The sequence below is a fragment of the Priapulus caudatus genome, unplaced genomic scaffold, assembly GCF_000485595.1.
Source record: "Priapulus caudatus unplaced genomic scaffold, Priapulus_caudatus-5.0.1 Scaffold2, whole genome shotgun sequence".
NCBI lineage: Eukaryota > Metazoa > Priapulida > Priapulimorpha > Priapulimorphida > Priapulidae > Priapulus > Priapulus caudatus.
In genome coordinates this window covers 1,275,007-1,284,891 of record NW_014577063.1, presented here as the reverse complement: position 1 = coordinate 1,284,891, position 9,885 = coordinate 1,275,007, and the positions used below count along the sequence as shown (strand labels likewise).

At 43.9% G+C, this 9,885-nt stretch overlaps 1 protein-coding gene across 1 annotated transcript in view; it reads right to left on the bottom strand.

The window, feature by feature from the left end:
- Positions 1-9,460, bottom strand: part of LOC106817732 — a 56,682-nt gene extending 47,222 nt beyond the window's left edge. The window contains exon 1 of the mRNA XM_014822458.1: positions 9,042-9,460. Within this exon, the coding sequence (XP_014677944.1) occupies positions 9,042-9,460 (419 nt within the window). The remainder of the gene's footprint in view (positions 1-9,041) is intronic.
- Between the last annotated feature and the right edge of the window lie 425 nt (positions 9,461-9,885).

Here is a 9,885-nt window from a genome sequence, read left to right as displayed (position 1 = left end):
CTCCCAATTTTCGACTTGTTTCTTCCACATTCATAACGTTCAATACCATACGTCGAGTAGTTTAGATTAATACTCGTGTTTTTGATGGGCGGATGGACAGACGGACGGACAGAGAGACGGACGGACGGACAGACAGACGGACGAACAGACGGACGGACAGACACTCGTGCTTTTTTATGGGATTGAATCTGACAGTATATCGAGCTGAATAGTAAATAACCAGCTCGGTGTTATACTGCGCCGCTTTAATAATCATGACTGTGTTATGCAGGCATTAATCATAATATCGGATTATGTTAAACGTGATTTAAAAGTGCCCCCACCTGGTACTTGCAAAATAACGTTTAATCTCCATTATGCAAAAAATTAAAACCATTTATTACGTCAGAATATAACCACCGTTCTTAGGTTATCTGCCAACAAAAAATGACTGTATCATACTACATATTTTGGCGTTATTTTCGAAACATGTTAACATGCTTGACATGTAAATAAATACTTGACAATTTTAGGGACAATGAGACAAATTGGCAGAATTTGTATTTTAGGATCTTGTTGAATACTTTAATAGAACGAATATGAATTCATAAAGATTTCTTAAGTAATTTATAGCATAGAATTGCGTTGACTTTAATAGGCTTTAGAATTTATGCCAAAGCACGCACTAGACTGGGCCTGTGCAAGTGATATAGCCGGATTTGAAAGAAAGCCAATGCGACGGCTGCGTATTAATAGATTACTCTTAGAACATACGCGAGTAAATATGTCAATGGGCTGCGCTCAAGAAACGAATAAGTAGGGTGCTAATATCACATGAGAAATTACATGGTATCATGCGCAGCCGATGTTAATAGGCTCTCTTAAGTGTGTCTAGACATTAAACACCTAGCTACATAGACTGCGTAGATGTGTTAGTAACTAAAAGGGTGGGGGTATTCTAGATAGGTGTGGTATCTCAATACCTACTACCAATTTACAATTGAGGAAAGAGGCAAGAGTATAAAAAAATAAGAATGATAAATAGAGATGGAGAGGATAGAGAGAAAGAGAGAGCGAGAGAGACGGAATGTAAGAAAGAGAGATGACAGGATAGAGAGTAGATAAGATTAAGAGAGAGAGAGATGAGAGAGAGGAGAGAGATGAGCAGAGAGAGGGTACGAGGTAGGGATCTGATAGCCGATAAGCGATGAGATGAGACCCCGTGGTGGGCAGATTAGAAAGCGTCAGGTAACAATAAGATGGTAATTTGCGTCGAGGCGTTGCTTGCCATAAGCGGGTGTCTAGACATCGTGTCCGTTAGACGAGCGATCTCGCATATTCTCTTTCCGAAAATCTGTTCTCACGAATTCTCGGGGCTTTGTCGGCTTCGGCGGATTCGGCTTTAGTAAATCGATTGTTTAATTGCGTTCGGAACAATAAAACACTTGAAGAAGCGTCGCAGAGAAACTGCCGGGATGGCCGCGACGCATGCATTAACAATGAAGATGCTTTGCCCGAATCGACGGTAGTGCAATTAACACAAGATGTTGCGTTGCAGCAAATCCACGCACGCGCCAATTAAAGAAGATAGAGATCGCCAAGGCAATCTTTACGAACAGCGTCGTGGCGCTTTCCCAACTGTTTTGTAGGAGAGGTACAGGAGAGAGAGAGGAGGAGAGATGACGAGGAGAGCATATATATATTGTTCTCGGACTTACAGGAAGTATGCGTGTGTAGCATGTATACATCCCCTATAGATCAAGACGAAAATCGAATGTTTCCCGGCATTTTATTTTGCATATATTAGTTTATTGAAATAATAAACTGACCTAGGACACATCGTCGTTACATACTCAAGACCGAAAATACCAAATTTACATTTGATTGAGTTTTGAAGAGAATTTTACATAAGAGATTGATTTTGATAATAAATTGAAAAAAAAGACATTGCATGCTGTACCGTCACACGCTACAAATGTATCTAGAGCAACAACGGCGTGGTGGCCCCGATCCTAGTTAATCTACCGGCACACGCGTCTTAAATTAAATTTCTGTTTTAGAACAGCCAAGAGCGTTCAGTTTTCTGCAACCCATCTCAAACGATCACGATCATTTTGTTTCATGATTCTTTCACGGGCCACCAGCACAAGTGATCGATGTGAATTACGACGTAATTGCACGCGTTTTAGCACCATGTACGCCAGCCAAAGCTTTAAGCTTCATTCTGCTCTGTAATAAAGGCATGCGGGTTTGTATAGACCTGATACGAGACCTGCAATCGACCCAGCACCAGCCTGCCTCTCAACGCAGCTTCGCCTCGAGTACTCGCGGAAGACAGCGCACTTGAGAATCAGCCCGTTGTTCATTTCATCGACGGTCAATTCGTCTGCAGGCGAACACACAAATTCACATCGAATTCACTCGCGTCGCGAAGCTCTTTCATCTTCCGACAACGGGCGCTAAGACGAAGCGACTAAGTAGTTCCAATCATTAGGGAGTGGAAGTGGAATGTTTACACACACGTTTCGCGTTACACTCGAACTTGACGTATTAATTTCCACGTTTAAGTCACGAACGGAAACTTGGTGAACTACATTCGAACTGCTGTTTTTGCCTCTTCTCGCGAGCTGAATGAATGAATCAATGACTATAGTTAAGTAGCAAAGCAACTACCGTAACGGCGATTTGTAGTCTCGAATCGTGGCATAGTTCTTGTCTTTCTGATGGGCATAGCACAGAGCACATGGCACGAGGGAGCATCGTGAATGAAGCAACACGCCGTAGATGAAAGAAAAATACCGCGAGGAAATCCGCGTATTTACATACGTGACGTAACGGGCATTAGATTATGAAAAAATACGATTCGAAAGAACAAAAAATTGACAGTGATTGTGAGATCACATGGCTTCTGTCATCTGCCAGATACTACCACCGTTCTTCACGTCACGAATCAGCATACATTGATCGAATCTCAAATTTTAATCAAAATGACAACGAGTCCCGTTATTATAACAAAATTACGCTAGATATACATATATATCAAGAGCTAATAATACCTCTTATTTTTACCTCTTATAACCTCTCTATTTTTACCTCTTATAATACCTCTTATTCTTACCTTTATAGGTATTATTAGCTCTTGATATATATAGAATAAGGTAAGAAAATATGCGATCGAGTGAGATTAGACGAGAAAAATATGGGCGATGTCTAGTAGAAGGCGGAGTGTTTAATCAAATTTTCTGTGCAATCGACGTGGTGGGAAATTCCTCATGCAATAGATATAGCGACTATAATTAGATTTTACCACTTTTCATACACAAAATTAATGGCATTTCCTTTCGTTTAACTAAATATTTAAAATTGATCAATAAACTATTTAATAAACGAAATGCACCCGGTGCATCAGTTCCGTCAAATTTCAAAAATCACTTCACCGAAACGAAGTAGAAGAAATTTTTTGCCAACATACATGCGCGGAGGATGTTAGATATATTTTTTGCCGATTAACGATCCATGTTACACGCGGTTTCGCTCCAGTCAGTCGGTAACCGGTGAAAATGCATGCTTTTGAGTGCGCCGATATAGGCTGCTGCATGCATTTTTATTGGAGAAGACAAAAAAACAAACAACTTGACCGGGGAGGAGGGAGAGACGATTCACTGTAAATCAAGTAGTAATGTTTATCGAGCAACAACTGACGAGGCATGCATGCGCGGAAAGCCACCTACTTCTCGTGATGACTATGTATAGATACTGATTGCTCAAGATGCTCTGACGATGACGACCATTGGTTTAATGGGCTGAGGGCGCGCGCGGGAGGTAGTTAGTTATTGAAATCTATGCGGCAGTCAATCTGAATCTCATGTGATTTATCGGGACAGCTTTGACTAACGCACCAGGCAGCTGTCGTGATCGCGCGATGTAATGTCGTGTATATATGCTGAACTTTGAAACGATCGATTATCGCAGGAGCAACACAGTGCAAGTGCAACTTACATATACTCGCCAGCTGCTGGTAGTGGAAGTTGTTTACCGATGTATTTGTAATGAAGCGAATTCCGCCACTTTCACTTATGCAAAATCACACAGGCAGATTCTGTGACAGAACTGGTCTCGAGTTGATAAATCACTCTTGCGGTACTATTAATGCCAAGGCAGCGCACGCAAGTAGAACAGTGGTCTCGCCCCCTCCCTCTCGAAAGTTAAAGAAAGTGGACGATCTGACCAACGCGTGACATACTTAGGTCACGTAGTATAGCCAGCTTAATTAGAGTGAAAAACAGAATAAAAAGGAACGTTTTAGAACAGCGAGTCAGAGTCGACTACGCTAGATTGTGACTATAGCTTTGGTTGTGACTATAGCATTAACTTGTTTGCTTGCTGTGTACTTGTGTGTTAAACTACTTTGAGACTGTGTAAACTACTTGGAGACGATTCACTACTATAGTGTGTGTTGTGCTGTGTTCATCGTTTAGTTAAGGCGACGAAATTGTACGTGACATGCCCCTAGATGGATTATAACATATGTAGATTACTTGGTAAAGGATTAATAGAACTAGTTGTTGTACGTTTACATCTTGTTTCTGTCATACGTTATCTATGTTCTCTCTATTAAGTCACGCTATCTAATGGTAATTTCTTACACGCGCCAAAAGTACGAACCTGTACACGATACGACACGAGCCACATTAAATATATAACAGTTTTCGCACAATTAATCCGATCACAGATTTTCATGTAAGAACGTATACCTCGCCGTTTCACTGTGTGTATATATGAGCTTGCTGCTAAAAGCCTGTAGTAATTAGTGTCAATTTATCACACTGAAATCCTCTTCAGTATGTTGCCCCAGGAGCCGAATAGATTGGTGCTTAAGCGGATAGGGCGTGAGATCGCGACTGGGGATTAAATTAGGATAGTGTTAGAGTTGACTTAGGAATAGCATTATAGGTCAAGTAGTTTAGCTATTGCTGTTATGATTACATTATTACACAATTATAGCGCTAATTCTAGCTCTACCGGTGTAGCCACCTCTCTCCCGCTACAGGGCCTGTACCGTAGCAAAGGGCTACACCGGTAGAGCTACTCTAATCCTCACCTAGCTACAAGTTACCTTCTCGCTTCTCACTACGTGGCGAGAAGTCGTTTCCTACGACGTAAAACAGTCGTAGAGCATGGTCGAGCTAATCCTAACCTTACCTTACACTGACAACCACCAACCGCCATCACCATATATTTTATTGCGTGGCACGTATATATATACGTAGGTATACATACGCAATACATGCGCACACGTTCATACTTATACGATAAATAGCTAGTTGCTACACGATTTACCAACATGAATAACATCATCAGCAGTGCTTATTATAATTAGCGAACTGATTGCTCGCAGTTCGTGTGCGTCTTTCATACACTTCCGTGGCCTGCATGTTTACGTAGCAGGTAATGTAGCTATTGTAGCGAGCAACGACTCGTCGGCCCGGAGGGGGGCACCATTGTTAAAGGTACAGGGGACGTGCCGCTGGACAGGGTATATTTTCTGAACATCATTATTGGCACAGCGTTATCTAGATACCCAACAAGCAAGCTGATATTGGTCCAATATTGGCAAAACAATATGGGGCCAATATCACCAGGCCAATATTGGACCAATATAGGGAAGCCAATATTGCAACAGGGTATACTTTTTAGTGCAGTATATCGGGACAGGGTGTATATTAGGGCGCAAAGCGGTTTACGTCAGGGTCCGGTTTTCAAGGTCCCCGAGCCACCCCCTACCCAGTTCCGAGGCGAGTGCCCCTCCTCCTCCCCCTATTCCATCACCTTCTCCCCTCCTCCTCCTCCCCCTACTTCATCACCTTCTCCCCTTCTCCTCCTCCTCCTGCCCCCTACTCCTCCTCCATGACCGTCTTCATTCGATCTCCATCTCAGGGGCAGGTACGTTTATGTAAACACAGGGTACATATCTGGGTACAAGATGCAGGTCTGGTACACTTGTGTACATCGTACCTCGAGAACATATCTGTAGTACCTGATACGACAACGACCCCTTCAGCGTACTAGCATTTACTGTGAAGGCAGCTGCGGAGCCTCAGGGTTACGGAAACGGAGATAGGCACCGCCGTATGCGCCTCATAGGCGCGGGAAGGATTTAACTTTTAACTTTTTTATAACATGTCACGATTGACTCACTGCCTACTGGAGGTATACGTGCAATATACACGCTCCGTAAGGCATGCGATCTCTTTATCATTTACACCTACTGGACGTATACGTGGAATATACACGCTCTGAAAGTCATGCGTTTCACAAGACCCAGTAACTATTTCGTACGTATCTAGCAACCGACATCGTAATGTGGAATTGAGATCCTCGAGGCATCGACGTTCCCTGACAGCTCGCGCTATTTAGACTACGGTTTTTGCTAGTGAATCAGCGATCGGCAGGCGCTAGGTGTTTATATAAACATAGCTTATATCGTATGGATGTGTAGGCTCGACGCTCGCGGCTAAAACCTTATTTTACTTAGCACACATGAAGAAGATATGTCAGCTAGGAGTATGCATCGACGTACGAGGGGTACGTGTATACGCGCAAGAATTCCTTTCGTTCCATAGACGTACGAATATTCTCATATTTAAGCCATTAAATCGTACACACTAATTCTCGTACATATAACGTTACTTCGCACGAATGAAGAAGATACGTCCGCTTGGAGTATATGCATCGACGCACGAAAGCAAACGCAGGAATTCCTTTCGTTCCAAAGACGTACGATATTCTCATATATCGTGCACGCTAAATCTTTCGTACACCTTACGTTACTTCGCCCGAATGAAGAAGATATGTCAGTTTGAAGTATGCATCGACGCACGAGGGTACTTGTATATGCAAGAATTCCTTTCGTTCCAAATACGTACGAATATTCTCATATTTTAAAACCATTAAATCGTGCACGCTAAATCTCTCGTATACCTTATACGAGACCTTATTACGTTACTGCATGTCGCACGAATGAAGAAGATCTCGGAATGTGCATCGACGTCGAGCACGTGTATACGCGAAAGAATTCATTTTCCTTCCCAAATACGTACGAATATTCTCAGGGTTAAAACTTGTACGCTTAATTTTAAACGCTAATTTATCGCTTTTTCCCTGCACGCTCATATTAAATTCGTTCACGCTAGCTAAATCTCTCGTTCTCGCTGTCATTTTTTCCCTTATGTTTCAATTTCCTGCGCTGGTTATCTTCCGCGCCGGTGCCGATTCTTGCAAAAAAGCTCATTGATATTTTGATCAGTAGATTAATTGCCGCGCACTGACAGACAGAATCAAACGCCGATGACGACGGCCACCATTAAAACAAATTGTAGTCACGCCCAAATTGCCTCGACAGTAAACAGAGACAGGTCCTACACTGTTTATGATTAAGCCGGGATTTTTTTTAGCTCGTATACGTACGATTTGGCTCGTACTTACGGAAACTGCCATATATATATATCAAAAATGCTTTTACGAAGATGTACGATAGACAATAGTCAATTGCTTTGAATTTATATTTCGCTTTCGCACGCATTCTACGAGCGTTGATGGCTGTAGTAAAAGCAAGAGAAAATCTGAAAAACGCAGCAATGAAATTTGAAATACATTTTTTTCGAAAACTTCTAAAGCTAATGATACCCTACCTTGAGTTTTAATTAGCCACGTAATTGGCTATTTAAATATGACCATACATTGTTGATGCGCCGATGATATTATATTTCAGCTAAAAGGCGCGGATTTGCGTTGTTAGAAAACGGTTAACGACGTTAACCTGAATTCTGTTCAATCCCAGAGAATCAATGCTTCGCTCATTAAGAGTCAATGGCGATGCTGTGCTCACAGTGCAAACGCGCGCGGTGCATGTCAAAAACTCCGACGGCATTTTCTCCAGCAGCAGCAGCAGCAGCACGTACGCAACCTCGTTTATTCATCCCCACCGTATGTAGTGATAAGGCCAAACAAAAAAATAGGTGTGTTTCCTATTGCATCGAAAACAAAAGTAGGGTAGGTAGGTAGGGATTTTTTTTATATATATTTTTTTTTTTATTCTTCGGTTCCTAATATCCCTCTGATGCATGCTATAAAGTGGTGTATAGGTAGGGATAAGTTAGTAAGCAAGTACAGAACGTGTTTGTAGTAAAAAATCTCAAGGTTTGTCTGTCAGATTTCAAATTTAAAAAAAAAATTAATATTTATTTTTTTTTTTGAAAAAAAGTTTAGGGTCGGCCCTAATAATCTAGGGACGGTCGGTCGACCGGAAACACACTTATTTTTTTGTTTAGCCTAATGAAAATCGACGGACACACACACGACGACGGCGGCATTGCGCTTACGTGCTTGTATTTCGGTATTAGGTCACAGTACACGACGCACACGCGACGTAGCAGTTGTACCAGGGGTGAATAATGACAAATTGCATTATTCATTCCTCATTGTCATTATTAATTCCTGGTTGTACTAATCATACGGGGCCCAATTCTAGTTTAGCACTCGGGCTAGTTTCTGCACATTTTACGAAAATGTGAGCTGGGGTCCTTGAAACGTGAATTGAGCAATCGCACGCACGCACGCACGCACGCACGCACGCACGCACGCACGCACGCACGTACGCGCACGCAAGCACGCATTCACGCGCGCACGCTACCACGCACCCACACAGGCACGTAGGCACGCACGTACGTACGCATGCACGCACGCACGCGCTCACGCACGTATTATCACACACACGCACGCACGCACGTACGCGCACGCACGCACGTTACCACGTACGCACGTACGTACGCACGCCCGCATGCACGTACGCACGTACGCACGCACGTCTTACGCACACAAGCACGTACGCACGCACGCACGTAAGCTGACACGCACGCAAGCACGCACGTACGTACGTACGCACACACGCACGCACGCACGCTTGTACGCACGCACGCACGCACGCTGACACGCACGCAAGCACGCACGTACGTACGTACGCACACAGACACGCACGCACGCTGAGCAGCGACTATACTCACCCCATGAAGGCGATGACGCCAACGCGCGCGACGTTCTCCCTGATGATCTTCCACGTGTTCAGCAGCACCGCCTTCTCCTCGCCGCTCATCTCCGGAAGTATCTTCACATCGGAGAACAAATGCAACGTCTGCGCCGCCGTCACCGACTCGCTGCCGGCCGAGAACGACCCGAGCGACTTCACCGATGTGCTCTCCTTCCGCTCGTGGTCGTCGTCGGGCGTGCCGTCGGCCAACGCGCTTCCCGACGCCATGTTGTTGTAGTGCGTCGCGTCGATGGTCGCGATGCCGTTGGCCGTCGTCCGGTTGTGCTTGAAGAAGCGTCGTTTTTCTTTCTCGCTGAACGTGTGTCCATTTCCGAACACGATCGGTGCTTTTTTAGCGGACCCTCTGCTGCAAGGTTTGCACTGATTGCAACCCATGTTGCTGGTTCGATCTCCGAATACTCAACTTAAATTAGAAGCCGTCCTGTGCGTGGCCTTGCGCGATCTCTACTCTCAATCTAACTACGCGTAACTTTTTCGAGCACGCGTAAAATACACCGATAGAATATTTGCCGGCAGCTCTCTATGAATCACGTGAGCTGAGTTCACCTTTTCAATGTCAGAGGAGGCTGCAAGTTGCGCCACATATTGCGTAGTACGTGAGAATGCACGTGAGTTTTTGTTTTCCCGATGGTCTGCTTAATCTCCAATGCTTTCACTGTTCGAATTTTAGCGCCGTCCGCGTACACGCGAACACACACGTACACACTTGACGATCTCCAGCGAAGGAGACGCTATCGACTCTAACAGCTTATTCTTGAATCGTACAATCTAACAATTTACATAGCCAACATCATCGACGC